This window comes from Anguilla rostrata, chromosome 8 (assembly GCF_018555375.3).
Source record: "Anguilla rostrata isolate EN2019 chromosome 8, ASM1855537v3, whole genome shotgun sequence".
NCBI lineage: Eukaryota > Metazoa > Chordata > Actinopteri > Anguilliformes > Anguillidae > Anguilla > Anguilla rostrata.
The window spans coordinates 9592564-9608320 of NC_057940.1; the positions used below are offsets into that span (position 1 = coordinate 9592564).

Consider the following 15757-nt stretch of genomic DNA (forward strand, 5'->3'; position numbering starts at 1 on the left):
ACTGCATCGGGGGTAGGGAGACGATCCCTGTCTCTAGTCCCCCGTCTCCTCTGAAGACTGAAGATTGTTTCTTACCGATGACCCCGAAGACTAACTGTGCATTCAGGAAACTGGATTTTTATTTAACTGCCGATTAAATACTGATTTGAAGGGCATTCGTTTCTATTAAATGCTGGAGATGGTGGCAGGGCCTGCTAAGGAGAGTTGCTTCTAATGAGTCATTAGCTTAGACGGGAGCAGAACTTGTGATAACTTTGTGTTACTCTGGGCTGTCAGAAAATTAAACAAAAATGAAAAGGAGGTGCGTATCTCTTACTGATAGCAACTGGAGGTGGCCCAAAGAAAATAGAAGTAGATATTATTAAGATATACATTACAGGCTAAGAACGCAGAGGTAACTGACTGATCATTCTTCACTTGCAGTGGGTTCACTCTGGGTGTCTTTTAAAAGCTCTCTATTGTCAAGGAGGCACACTGAATGTCCCTTTCCTTTTTAATACTGCACACCACCCCTCTGCCTATACACACACACACACACACACAGATACACATGCATAAATACACACATACTCACGCACACAGAGTGAGAATGAGAGAGCGAGGGAGAGAGGTAGAGAGAGAGAGAGAGAGCCACTCAGAGGTCAGTAGCATAAAAAAATATTACTGATACTAAAAATATATCAATGAGTCAGTTTATAACAGTTCCCTCTTATGTTTCCACAGCAAGAAAAAAAAATGAAACCCCTCAGATGTTCATCTGAAATAGTTACATATGGGGGAAGAGGGAGAGACTAGAACGCAGAGAGCCTTGTTTAAATTCGCCCAGTGCAGCGGGTAAAGTTCTGAGTGAGTCTATAAACATACAACTGGAACTTTGACCTCAGCAGTAAACAGCTTTTTTTTTCCCCCCGGATGATAAATCGCAGCACCGGCCTCAGCCACGGCAAGAGCTTTTTTTTTTTTCTTTTCTTCCTCTTTTCTTTTTGCTTTTTTCCCCTCCTTCCATCTCAACTGTTCTGTTGCTTTTCTGGCCCTCCCAGAACCGGAGTGCGATCTTAGATTACTGTAAATCCTCTCCAGCCCTCGGGCGCTAATTAGAGCGGTGTCGGGTTACCGGGGGGACCTGCTTTTTTTTTTTTTTTTTTTTTTTTTCACCGCGGAAAAAAAAAAAACGTCTGCGAGCGGAACGTCGCTCCGAGCCGCGGGAGGGAAGCGCCGTCTATTTTTATTTATTTTTATTTTTTTAACCCCTCCTCTCCCGTGAACCCAAACCCTGCGGCACATTAAAGCGTATTTATGTTTGGAAGTCAATTGCCCTTTAAAGAGCTATATCTAGTTGGCCAAGGAAATGGCCGACACAAGAGCTCGGATCAGCTGAATTACTGTTACCATAGACAAGTTTTTTTTTTTTGTTTTTTTTTTTTGGAGGGGGGTAACTGCTTCTGAAGATTAAGACCTATCTCCCTTCAGTCCAAAATTATCCTTCACAGTTCCCAACAGGAGAATTTGCCTAGATGTGAATTTTCACACAGCAAAATGTTCAGTGTTCAGAGAATTGATTTACATATGGTCCCAACTGGATGTCCCTTTCAGAGCTGAATTAACACTGGATATTTTACAGTGCAGCATCTTATTATTTTTTTAAAGTGGACCCTCTTTTGATTAATAAGTTCCCCTCTTTACTTTCATGTGCCCATATTCACAAAAGGTCTCAGAGTAGGAGCGCTGATCTAGGATCAGGTTATCCCCGCCCATATCCTGCTCGCAGCCATGGTGAGCTAAAAGGCTAAACTGATCCTGGAACAGCGGTCCTACTGTTAAAGGACTACGGGCCCTGATTCAGAAAGGCGGGAGAGGTGGATGTGTTCTGGACAGAGATGGAGGACAAAGTGCACGCACGTTCTTACAAAGCTTAAGCCGATCCACATTCCTCACACGTTCAGGTTCAAAGTTCAGGCCAGTCGACGGGTGCAATCGGCTGAAGATTTCAATGGCGAGGGTGGGGGTGAGGGGGGTGGGGGGGGGGTGCCCAAGAACCAAAATCAGCCACGTTCCACTAGGGCCCAGCCATCATTGACCTTCCACGCACACAGGCACACACACACACACACACACACACACCACAACCCAGGGAAAACCACTGCCAGCTCCACAGTGATGCTTTGCTGAACCCTCATGGAACATTCTGGTGGAAGACACCCCTCCTTGTTACTCTGCAAGATAATGAATTGGCTGGACATTTATAAATCTACAACACAGTTTTAGAGGTGTGGACTTGCCACATCGAGATTTTCCTTTTTGAAACTTTACTGAAAATGTATATTTCCAATCCATTACAATGAAAATGTGAAAGTAAACGGTCAACAAAATTATTCTGGGGGGTGGGTACAGAGCAGGTCCAGGTAACAATTAACCAAGCTGTGTACAGTCTGTGTAACATGAGGAGGGGCCAGCAGGGAAAACTACCTGTTACACAGTGACTCGCTTACTCTATTAACCCTGAGTCAAGGGTATGCCCGCTAAAACGTGACCTACTCTTAACCCGTTAGTCTTGATCAGAGGAGATTTAGGCCATGTCATAGACAGCAGTGGCCAGGAATTATATTTCTATACGCTAGTTTAATATTATAAAACTTAATTTGAAGATAGTTCTGTGATCCCCTTTTCAATGGTAAATGGTATATAGTAAATGGACTGCATTTATATAGCGCTTTTAAATTGATGCCTCTCATTCGCCAGAGCAGTTAGGGGTCTTGCTCAAGGACACTTTGACACGCCCAGGGAGGGGTTTGAACCGGCAACCCTCCGACTGCCAGACAATCGGTCTTACCTCCTGAGCTATGTCACCCTATGTATATTTTCAAAACTGTCCTTTCAAAACAAAGGCAAAACAAAATCATGTGAGCTCCACAACGTCATGGGTCCCAGTAGGCTACGCACCTTGGGAGTGTTTGAAGGGCATAATTATCGAGCAGGCCTGAAAGGGCTGAGGAATGCGGACATCGAGTTAAACACTTCCTGCCGGCTTCGCCGCTGTCAGAAGCACAATGCGCGACAAACCATAGAACCCTAAAGTGCGATCCAACGCTTTGTGTCGCAAGTTTCGCTGTGGCTTTTTCCTCCCACGTAAACAACACAACTCGCAACAGACCCCGCCCCAGAAATACCAGCAGAATCTTCCGGTAAAGCGAGGCAGGGCGCCTCTGCCGTGGGCACCGAGAGCGGATTAAACCTCTCAGCGGCTGGCGAAGTCCGCGCCGGGCCACAATCGATGGGTCGGAGAGAGAGAGGGATCTGTTCAATTCGCCGGGAGGCAGGAGCGGAGCAGTCTGCAGCTCTCGGATGGAGGCCGTGGGGGAGGTGGGGGGGTGGGGGGGTGGGGGGGTGGGCCGTGGGGGGGCGCGGGTATCGATGCCAGACTCCTTTCATTTCAGAGATGGGCAGGGAGCGCGGTGAGATCTCTCGTTTCAGTCAGTCGGTCCGCGGCTCCGGCTCACAATGCTAACGCATTATTTCCCTCTGGACCAGGCCCAGGGCGAAGCCGCGCGGCCCAGGGTGGACCTGCGTCTCCTTCAGAGACGGCAGCAGCCCAGGCTGCCGCGTAACGAATGCCATTAAGAGTGGCTAACATGCTCGCAGTATTTATTTATTTATTCATTTATTTTATACCGCTAATGATTGTATGTATTTTCTATCGCTCCACCTCCATTCTCTCTGTTTTGTTTCTCAAGTTGCACAGTATTAATAAATAGTAATAAATGAACAAATCAAGGTATATAGATATATGTGTGTGTGCATGCGTGTGAGTGTGTGTGAATGTGTGTACATGTCCATGTGTGTATGTTTGTGCGTGTGTATGTCTGTGTGTCAGTGTGTGTAAGTGTGTGTGTATGTGTATGTCCGTGAGTGTACATGCGTGTGAATGTGTGCGTGTGTGTGTGTGCATGCGTGCGAGTGTGTGTGTGTGTGTGCATGTGTGCAAGTGTGTGTGTGTGTGCGTGTGTGTGCCACAAGCTCTCACCCTATGCCTGTGATCACAGACACTGCTGAGCCCTGATTGACAGTCCAGTTGTTCCCTAATTGCACGGCGGTGGAAAAAAAAAAGCAGGTTAAAACCCTTCCTCTCCGCTTCCCTCTGCATCTTCGTTTTTCTCGTTCCTCCGCGAAGCCCTTTCATTTTAAATACTTTGATTTGTTCCAACATGTCTGAGCGAGATTAAGTTCCACCCTCTCTCTCTCTCTCCAAATCCCAGCCCGTAAACAGAGGATGACATTAGCGCTGAAGTGCCCCAGTCAGTTTCATAAACATTCCCAGCTCTATTATTTTTTTGCTTTTGGAGAGATGGATATCTAAATGCTAACAATGCACAAGCAAAAAAAAAAAAAAATGTTTACGGGCATAAAAGTAAACGGGAACAGCGTTTAGCTCACGTTTTTTTAACGTATTAAAAAGAGAACTGATATCGCTCTGCAGCATTAAAGGCTTGCATTAAGACCTCAACTAGTAATGTCCATCAGGGAACCTCTCTAATGTCTCTGTCTAGACGGCTCCTCATTCGCGTCGCTGTAACAATGCGCTGTTATTGAATGATTAAGCTGCTTTGTTTTGTTTACGCCGGGGAAACTTTCAGACGAGAGAAAAAGATCCTTAAAATGTTGTTTTATAGGTTTTATGGGACCACCAAAACATTCAATTCCATCCCAATGTCTTCCATGATGTTTTTTGGCTGGAGGGGTTAAAGTAAATACATTTGGTAAGTTTTGGTTAAATAAATATATACAACATAAATAAAAAAAATGTAAAAGTCCTTCAGGGTGGTCAAGTTCAACTATTTTCACCCCAGTATTTGGAACAAACGACAAATATAGGACTGGATCCTGTTTATGCATTTGTACAGAGGGCGATGGTAGAATGAGTCTGTTTTTTCATTACTGGTTTTCTGCAGTACGTATCTGATAAATAGACAGAAATATGGAGAGTGGTGTTAAATTGATTTGGTTATTGTGCCAGCACTCCTCCGTTACATACCCTGAGAAAACAGACAGCACTATGGGCCAGCTCTTGTACACGATAGGCCTGATTTACTGAGACATTTAGCACTTTCAAAACCCTTTCGCACACACAAAACCAATAGCATGACATATGATTGGTCACGGCATTCGTTTTGCACCAACCACTGGACACGTTATTACTTTCACGTGTGCTACAAGGTTTAACATGGGGGATTCCAGTTTCTGCTTGTATAGTCACACACACACACACACACACACACACACACACACACCACCTATGGCCTTACACAGATTCGATAAATGTAGGGAATAAATCGGTTGTTTAAATGCCCTCGGCCTGACATGGGATTTGAGAAGAGCCGGGTGTTAATCAGTAATTACACTAGGGGTCACAGCCTCGCCCCGCGACTTTTGGCAGGTGGGTCAGTTTTGATTTAAGCCCCTCTCCCCTCCCCAAAAACCACCCTGCCGCTGAAACGTTTCTCGCTCCGATGGGACAGGCAACGGGATCCAGAGAGCTGAGAAAAAGCTCGCTAACAAAACAGAGAACACATGAGCCGTGTCAACGCGAGAGCTTTGTTATTACTACAGCGGTAATGGTCCCAGGGGGACCCGCCAAGCTAACGCTGAAGGCTGCTAATGACAGTTAGGGACGGCTAAACACCCCCTAATGGAAGCTAGCAGCGGCTTTGGAGTCAAGATTGGCCTGGGACTCGCTAAAATTACCCAAACACAGGGCCGCAGGAAACAAACTGCGAGCCTTCAAACGGTTCCCCTTGTTTCATAAATTCCGTTCTTCAGACATTAAAAACCATGCATGGAAACAACTGTTTTAATGTGGGAGTCACCACATTATTCTCCCACATTAAATGAAAGCTGGATGTCATTAAAAGGAAAGTTCACCCAATAGTCACCAAATTTTACTCAAAATGTTTTCTTAACCTTAAGAGTAGGCTACAGTCAAAAGAGAGTGGGAATCTTGGTTTTCATTTTGTTGATATTACTAAAGAACAATGTGGAATCGTTAGCCTTGCCACTGGAGACAGATTGAAATTCACTGCCCCCAATAGCATGTTCTACACTCTCCTTGACTGTAGGCTATACCCTCAGAGGGAAGAAACTTCTTACAAGTGTTTTAAAGTTGGGTGAACATTGAGTGAACCCTGCTTTTACCGCCTGTAAATGGAAGTGATGGATGATTCTTTAAAATGTTTTACTGGCTTCCAAAAAATGTGTGTACTAGCAAAACAGCTGGTTGACTCTGGGTTCAGCCAGCGGAACTCCAGGCAATACAGGGATAAACAGGAAATCTTTTTTGCTGTGAAATAATACCAACTGTTTGGACAGACAAAGCTACATTCTAACAAAGTTAAAAGTCCTAAATTTGCTATAACAAGTCCCTCTGCTATTGGCTAAATCATAGCCCAGGGATTATCCACAGAAGTGTTCCTGCCTGTGTTCGGCCTGCCACAATTCATCACAATACCGCAGAAAGGCTTACACTGGAAAATGATGCATGTCCTCTTACAACACAACGAAAGTGTGATTAATTTTTAATGTTTTTCTTTTCCAGACATGGCCAGTGAGGACTAGCGGCAAAAATATTTCGCCCTCAACTGAAAGGCCCTTTCTCTGGAAGTTTGATTATTTTTTTTTCCTGCTAATGCTGAAACATGAGTCCATTAACTCAAGTCCCTGGCTGCCGAAAGATGCAAGTTCCAGGAAAACACATCGACGGGAAAAAAAAATGAATACCCCTGGTATCGACGGGCGCGCACCATGCCCCGAAGAAACCCGCAAAAGCACCGAAGGGCACGCCGTCCCTGGGAGACCGTGACCCGGTCCGTTCGGCCCGAGTCCGATGACTGATGTCATCGCTCGAGTCGGTGCCCCGCCCTGCTTCGTTTGTGTGTTTCGCAAAAGGCGTAGAAGCCTGTACAGGACCACAGTCCATACATTATACAACATCCAGGACACCAAAAAAAACGGAAGGATTTTGTGCAAGTCATGGAACATTCTGTAGCTTTTCCAAAAAAAAAAAAAACTGTTGTTTTACGGAAGTTCCAATGCTGTTAGTGAGATGGAGTTTATTCCATAGCTGGTCAATGCCAAGGGACCCCCCAACGTGAGTTACAAACCCAGTTCCCACAGCCCAGGAGCCATTACACTACACTGCTACAATGGACAAGGGGGGGGGAAGAAACAGCAACCACTTTTTTTAAAACCGTGCACCACATCCGTTACACAAAATGTGGTAATGCCTCGCGACAAAATGGGCCAATCCCAAAATCCATTGTGGAACAAATCTATCGTGCCCCCCGGAAACGGGGTGGACAAAACATGAATGCACCTGTCTGCACACAGGTAAGTGCAGAGCTTTCTTCTCATTCAACAGTGAAAGGCCATTTAATGCACACATTCTGTGGTGCTGAATGGGGCTGGGTTCACTCAGAGTATGAACAAGGTGAATATTAAATAGGCCTGTGCACCACAATGGCTTCCAGGACAAATCCAGACGCAGCTTGCACAAAAAAAAACTGCTGGAACTTGGAAGCACGAAATCTCACCACTGGAGATGAGTCAGACGTGTAGCGCAACTGTAAAACAAGACATCACACCTTTCCGCAGATTTCGATATTCCCTTAAGGGCAGTTAATGAGGTCATAGGGAAGCACGAATGCGAGTCTTCAGATCTGATCTGTTGAATCCGGTCGCACAACAAACAAAGAAAATCCAACTGAAAAGGCCATTTTGATGATTTTGTATTTCAAAATAATTGCGTTTTGCATTTAATAACTTCCAGCCCCCTTCTCCCACAATCTAACGCACCACAGATCCAATAAAATTAAAACGCACTCGTATATTTCTAAATAAAGATGCAGTCGTGAGAAATGTGTCGTCTGAAATTTACAACAGCCTTGTGTTTCTTAGTCTCTTATACAACCCCTTACACATAAAAAGTAAATGATTTGGACGTTTAATAGAAGCCTTTGGATTCCCACATATCGTTTACTGCCTGAAAAGCAGAGATCGTACTTTGTACTTGGAAGCTGTACACAGAGTCTCTTGTTTTTTGGCACTCAGGACCCACAAAAGTTTCTAAGTACTTTCGAGACAAGATTACTAGAAAGTTCTGTGTGTAGTACTTGTCAAAATGACTCGGCAACAGGTAAGCCTAAAAGGCAACAGATTCTTATATTATCTAATAGAACATTATCTTATCGCGTTTTAATTTGTAATTAAATTAAGCTAACAAATCATTTCCACTCACCAGTACAGAGAAAAACACCAAACAGGTCATCCGACAAAAATATATTTATATATACTTTAAAATCTTTACAATAAACTGGATGGAGAAACATACACAGAGGAGTGTGTACACCTAGAGTTAACACTGAATCTTCTTTCTCCCTCCTCAGCAAAAGTCTGTTTGTACCCTGGTCAGCGTGGATGTCTTCTACCGAGCTTCCGTTTAAAGCGAAACGACCTATTTTCTTTATACAAATGTGCAAATACGAGAAAAATTTTGGAATCCTTCAGCGGGTCCGCCGGGGGCCTGCAGCGCCAGGGGCCCGAAAACGGAGCGGGGCCCGTCCCGCGTTCTCCAGTTCGTTTTTAACAGCTCCGCTTCGATTCGGCGTTCGTTTCAAGTAAAGTGCTGCTTGGCAAAAAAAAAATAAAAAACACACGAATTGCAGTACACAAGTTTTTTTTTTCTTTTCTGAAGAAACAAGAAAAAAAAAAAAGTAATCGAACTGGGAAAGTTATCGACCGAAAGTGGTGTTTTAACGTCAACGGGAGGAAAGAACGCCTGGTTCTGTCCCAGATGGGTGGGGGTGCGGGGGTGGGGATGGGGGGTGTGGGCATCATACGAACTCCAGCTTCCCGTGGCCCCGGTACATCCCCCAGTGCACCAGCGACAGGTCGGCCTGCCGCATCTTGTCGCAGGTCAGGCAGCAGTTCTCGTGGCCCGTCACGGGCACCATGCACTCCAGGTCCAGCTTGGCCAGGTGGCCCTTCTCCGCGTGGTGCCCGTGGAAGCTGTAGTGCAGCCGCGAGAGCATCTGCTGCCGCTGGTCGCGCAGGCGCCTGTTCTCGCTGCGCAGCATGCGCAGGGCCAGCATGATCAGCAGCACCAGGATCAGCCCGCCCGCGATGGGCACCGCGATCACCGCCGCGCGGAACCACACCTCCTTGGTGGAGGCCAGCTCCTGGACCCGCGTCACCAGGCCCCGGCTCCCCTCGGGCTGGTACCGGCCCGCCTGATCTGTGGAGGACAGCGGAGGACCGTCAGGCACACGCACTCAATCCCACAATCCTTTACAGGGACACCGGGGGAATGTCAGGCACACGCACTCAATCCCACAATCCTTTACAGGGACACCGGGGGAATGTCAGGCACACGCACTCAATCCCACAATCCTTCTCAGGGACACTGGAGGACCGTCAGGCACACGCGCTCAATCCCAGAATCCTTTACAGGGACACCGGGGACCGTCAGGCACAGCACTCAAACCCATCTCTCAGGACACTGAGACGTCAGCCACGCACTCATCCTCTTACAGGGACACCGGGGAATGTCAGGACGCCCAATCCGATCTTAGGACACTGAACACGACACCATCAACCACAATCCTTTCAGGGACACTGAGGCACAGGCACATGCACTATCAGATCTTCTCAGGACACTGCAGACTCAGGCCACGCATCAATCCCAGAATCCTTTTCAGGGACACTGGAGACCGTCAGCACGCCCACCCAGAACTTTTCAGGACACTGAGACCAACAGCACACACTCACCAGAATCCTTTTCAGGGACACTGGAGAACCAACAGGCACACGCACTCACAGAAGCCTTTTCAGAAATGATGCTGTGCACTGATAAAGATTCTAAAGCCCTGCTTCTTAAACTGTTTAATAGCGGGACCCAAATTAGAAAAACCTTTCAATAGTGGGACCAGAATGAGGAATATTAGTGCCTAAATTAGAAAATTTGTGCCTTTCAGGAACCCATCAAATACACATACTAGCATAGCCTAATGGACCACAGACTCATTCCGGGACCCACCCCATACACCCCTGTGACCCATTTTGGGTCCCAACCCAAGTTCAAGAAACACTGGTCTAGAGCAAGGATCAGTAAGCCTAGTCCTGGAGAGCCTCTGGGTTTGTTATCACATTCAAATCAGTAACAGCCTTGGAACCATGACACCTGGTGAGGTGAGTTACCTGTGTAATGAGCTGCTATAATGGATCATGGCTTGTTATTTATTGTTTAGGGCCTGTATTCAATCACAATTTGTCCTTAACTTTGACTTACAATCAAACACGCAAACAGCTGCATGTTTACAATGATACATCTAAATATTTAGTTTTTTTTTTTTTAAAAAGCTTCCACTTACATCACTAAATATTTATTCCTGATCTTACTGACTTAAAGTAAGAGCCCATATTTGCAAGAATGGCTTTTGCCTATGAGCAAATAATTTCTCCTGTAAAGGGTAAAGGTACTCTGTAGGGAATGACCTCTCACCATAAACACCTGCTCAGCTTCCAGGTGCTTCAGATAGACATGCAATACTGTCAATACTGTCTAACTAAGCCTACTGCTGGAACTCATTAAATATAAAATTCAAGATTTGAAAGACTAACGTGCATTGTACAACAAAGAAATAAGCATCCACTGCAAGCTGCACTTATTCTGTAAAAATGCAATATCCTCATATGTGGCCTGTGAAACGGAGACACTCAAAGTTGGGGAATAATGAAATGTTTCACAAACCCGGTCGTCTTACTAAAATGAGTAGGGTTATTACCGTATATCCCAAGCGCTATCGGTCTTTGATGTTACCCACAAGCTTAAATATAAACCTGTAAAAATGCGTCTTTTTCAATGCATCCCTCACAAAAAAAGCATATTCTGCTTAAATCTGAATTCATATCAACCATTAAAAGAATAACACAGCAACTTCAATCGAGCGATAGTTCCTTACCCGAAGCGTCTCCTCTGGCGTGGACCAGATCGTACAGGCCCTTGTAATTACACATGTCGTCATGACAGCACTCCAGCGCGGAAGAACCTCCGCTCTTATCTTCTGAGGTCTTGGAACTGCACACGGCACTCGAGGTCGTGAAAGGGTCGATACACCCGTGAGTTAGAGGAGAGTTCGTATTTTGCGGGTCCAACACCTTCGTGAAGCAGGCGTTAAGCTCCGATTTGCACATGTAGCCGGTAGCGACGCAGTGAGGGGCATCGCAGTAACACCTTATTTCTCCTGAAAAAAAAGACGCAGAATGATTTTATTTTGTTGAAACAAAAAAATTGTAAGTCAATATAGTTATGTGGATTGCATAAGGATTACGTGTGGATACATAAGCATAATCTATATATCCAAGTTTGTTACATGCCACCTAAATGCTCGTCTCTTACCAACCAAGAAAACAACTAAGATCGGTGTAATTTTTGTAGCTTAGTAGTATCAATTTTGAAGCAGGAACAGTTCAGTAGTAGGAACTAGACTAGGCTGTAATTATTCAGTAGTTTACTTCGTCAAAGTCGGTTTAGCAACATTGTTACAAAAATCCGCACGCAAGTTGTGGCCAACATGAAGGGTAGCCTACTTTTAGGAAGTAATGCTCCAGAATTGTTTTTAAGGAAGAACATTGAAAGACGATGTCAAAAACGCGTGCTCTCAAGTAGTACTCATCCACTTATGGAAATCGCTTACAAGGCTATAGGCAACATTTTGGCATCAGTGGAAAACTAAAACGATAACAAAAACCTGCACGTGGCTGAAATAAATAGCCTATCCACTCACTGACTTTTTGTGAAAGGGGAGGTTTATGGTGGCTGAAAATGCGTAGCCTACAACGGCAGCTCTTTGCGCATATGATTCATATGAATTATTATTTTAAAAACACGATAAAAAAAGGTCTATAAATCTCCTGGTTGTCGTAACAAACAACACATGCCATTTAACCAAAGCCAGCACCTTCAGCTAAATCCGTAGAAACATGTATAGCCTTGCCTAAGTGCCTTCTCTCGTGAAACTCACGAAACGTCTTTTTTTCCCTCTTCTCCATAAACCATGCTTCTCTGCGCATTAAACAAATACACGAGACAGACGTGGGTGACGGAGTGAACTCAAAGGGCTGAAGACCGAAACGAAACATTCTGACAGGGGAAGCCGACTTTTACAACAGTACGCAACTATGTTTAATACCGAAACCTTCTGGAGCATTAGCAAATCTATTTAGACACAGATAAAAATGAAATTTTAATGATGCAAGTTGGACGTGCACGCATGCAGTCTTGCGTTGGACACTCATTTCTCTACTACGGTCAAAATAAGGCCTTTTAGCTGTTTTAGTCAAATTGAGACAACATGAGCAAGGCTATTTTTGTGTTTGTGAGGTTCAAACGCCATATAAAGATCACGGACATCCATATGGTAAGAATGAAAAAATGTGAACCAATTTCCCTCGTATTCAACGTTGCAGCCGTTCATCCTTTCCCTCCCCTCTCGTGAGCTAGCTCTTTGGCATTAAATATCTTATAGCAAAATGCATACACAATGGTCCATAAAAGATTTGTTACTGCAGCATAACTCAGTTGCATTCTATAATACTTTAGCTTGTTAGCTACCTTTTGTTAGAAGAACAGCCATAGCGCAAATTTCCAGTTGGAGCCAAATGGAAATGGAATTTGAATAGCGATCCATTTACGAAAAAAAAAATCTTTCAAATCCACTTTGGTCGTCGCTTAGGTTTCGCAAAATCCGTAGTCACTGTTGCATGGGTGATCTGCACTGGGACACTGTTAAGTGTGCGGGCAGAACGCTCCAACGCGGATGCAAAAAGCATTGGCTGGACGTTTAGAATCGGTGCTCTTCTGCATTTTACATCACCGTAACACTTGTCAGATGTGCCGCTGAAATTGGGAGCTAGCAGAAAGAAAAACACATTCCTTTACTGACGAAGGAATACCACAGAATTATATCCACCAGCAATACAGTTCAACTTCTCGTTGGCATCTATTTTTTAAACCAAATAAAAAATAGAATAATCCAAAAACCATAAACCCGTAGATTCGCACACGCGACCCCTCGAGCGCCAGCAGTACTCTGAACTGAATTCAAGGGGGCAAGATATCGGAACACACTTCGGAGCCTAACTAGTCCCCGCCTTCCAAAAGCACATTGGCCTCTGCTGTCTATAATTTACATACACTAGTCTTGGGATTGGTTTATCACAAGGTCAAACAATTATAAATCCCGCCTACTTGCTCTGATAAAAAAAGCATATTTCTCAGCATACACTAATACAAGATATTATTTGCTGTATATGCCAATGGCGTAACGTGAAATTAATGAAGAAAGCTCTTGTTCTGCGCGCATGTATCCGATAGCGGAAAACCATTAATGGGATTTGGAAATTGGGATGAAAAAAGCAAAATTATAGTAACATAAACAGATATCTACTGTTTATATCGAATGTTTCCTGTTGTTCAAAAGTAGTTTTATTTATCAATGTCACAAGAAGACAATACCATATAGGCCACAGCATGTTTGTTGTGCTGGCGTTTGTTTTATTGTTTTTTCCCCCACACGTCTCGCGCTTTTTGCTTATTTTTATTGAAACCTGTAAATGTGTTCCAGTCAAATGTGTTAGAAGAATGACAGGCCTGCGTAATTGTGTGCGTAGGCTAATTGTTGACATTTCGCGATGTAATTTATTTTTTCAGAGACGTGATCATCTATAATGGACAAAATATGCTACATTTTAAACTGCAATGTTTAGTATTAATACCGACACGTTTTCGATTTATAATGAACTACGTGTCTTTCGTTCTTCATGGGTGTGGGTGTACTTTGTGACATTTCTGGTTAATCCTAAATTACTCGCCAACTGGCTTTAGAACGTGTGGCGAACGGTGAACAGTTTCCTCGGTATTATAAAACAGCATGTAGAAAATCTTCGTTCTCCCCTGTTCGCGCGTTTATGCCAAATGGACGTTGCCCCGGTGGTGCAGGACGGGCGTTTTGTGAACTCAGCAGTCCGGAGAAGAGCGCACGGCGCCACCGAGACGACACCGCCAGGCCGACGCTCAATTATCCCCAAAACAATTCCGAGCGAAACGCAGAGCGGGCTGATCGATATCAAAACCTAACCCGATTGACTCTCTGATAGGCTGAGATCTGAAGCACTGTCTCGAGGCGTGGAAATAGCCTTAGGAAATGTATGAACGGGCCTCTCTGTTTTGTAGCCATAGGGTGCTTTTCATCTGGGAATCTCAACTCTTTACAGTTTGTGTGTGTATGTGTGTGTTTGTGTGTGTGGTAAGTGTTGGGGGGGGGGGGGGCATCCACGGCACCCACTTCACATTAACGGAAAACAGGCCCTGTATCTTATAGGCTGTATAACTGCAAAGCTAACATTTGACCACAATATATTTAGACAACTGATAATAATTCAACGTATTTGAATTGTACAGAGTTGACGCGGGTACAGCACTGCTGCAGACGCATGACTTCATGATTGTGAATCGCAGATTGTCTGCCTCACCCCCTCCCTCGCCCCCTCTCCGTTATCAAAGGCAATCGGACAGACACGAGAAGGCCTCTGCTTGCCAGTTTCCTATTGCACAAACAGGACATTCTTGCCTGCTGAAATTACAATCCTCCTTCGCGGGATTGTCTGGTCTCTTTGCAGGAACAGAGAATGGACCATAAAATCAATTCTATGTTGAATAAAGATGGTAAAATATTGGTGTGTGTGCATATGTACTCACGTATTTGATAATGTAATGTAATGATATTATTTACAACACACACACACACGTACCGTTGCAGCAATGGGTTGTTTGCATACACAGAAAAACTTGGATTGACCATAAACCTATGGCAGCCTTCTCCCAGCCTTACAGAGTTTGCAGCGAGTACAGTGTGCTTTCCGGGGCCTGTCCTTAATGCTGCCGTTAGGCCTCTGTGTTCCTGTGACAGACCGTTTCGGCTATGCAGTTAGCGGCGAGTGTGTTTTGGGCAGTCTTTCCTCCTTTGTGATGCGTAGCCGTGGTTGTTTTTGATGGCCCCATTCGCACCTGGGTCCCAACTGGGTCCAGGCTTTTGAGGGAGGTGAGAACAGGGGAGACTGGCCGGGGGTGTGTGGGTGTGTATGTGGGTGGGGGGTGGGGGGTGGGGGGATAGGCCCTGCCTAACCCAACCTTTTTTCTCCAGGCTCTTTCCCAGGCTGCTGGCCTGTCAGTACAGACCCTGTCCTCCACCCCCCCTCGGCCCCCTGGTGAGAACAACTGGTCATTTGGGATGCAAATCGATGGCGTCTCACTTGAGACAGGGCAGGGGAGAGGCGTTGACCTCAGGCCCAGTTTCAGGAAGAAGCCGGCCTGACTGACTACCTGGAAGAAACATTCCAACGCCCACTCGTCACCACCTGAACACCTCTCTCACCATCTGAGATCAGTACACCCATCGAGCTGGTAACAAATTTTAGGTCACATTGCTGGTGATAATCATTTATCCCTGCCTGTATAAAGGCCATGGACTTTATAGGTTTAAAAAAAAAATGACTGGGTGAAATGAACCCGTTGAACTGTAAGGGCACATACATTTGATTAGAATGTTCTTAACTGAACATTCCAATGCTGATGTAACAATCAGTACTTGCAGTTGAAAGCAGTGGAGTTCTAGAACAACAACAACAACAACAACAACAAAAAGAAACATTA

The 15757-nt window shown here is 45.0% G+C and overlaps 1 protein-coding gene across 3 annotated transcripts; it reads right to left on the reverse strand.

Annotated features, from left to right (window-relative positions):
* Nucleotides 1–8310: 8310 nt before the first annotated feature.
* Nucleotides 8311–13158, reverse strand: LOC135260753 (BMP and activin membrane-bound inhibitor homolog). Of its 3 annotated transcripts, none has more exons than XM_064346277.1 (3): nucleotides 12659–13158; nucleotides 11007–11288; nucleotides 8311–9280 (listed from the first exon to the last, which is right to left on the reverse strand). In XM_064346277.1, the coding sequence occupies exons 1-3, from the start codon at nucleotides 12732–12734 to the stop codon at nucleotides 8880–8882; spliced, it is 759 nt and encodes a 252-aa protein (XP_064202347.1). In that variant the 5' UTR covers nucleotides 12735–13158; the 3' UTR covers nucleotides 8311–8879. The 3 variants fall into 3 exon arrangements, with proteins under 3 accessions (XP_064202347.1, XP_064202346.1, XP_064202348.1); XM_064346276.1 differs by lacking the exon at nucleotides 12659–13158 and adding an exon at nucleotides 12006–12111; XM_064346278.1 differs by lacking the exon at nucleotides 12659–13158 and adding an exon at nucleotides 11635–11796.
* Nucleotides 13159–15757: the final 2599 nt, after the last annotated feature.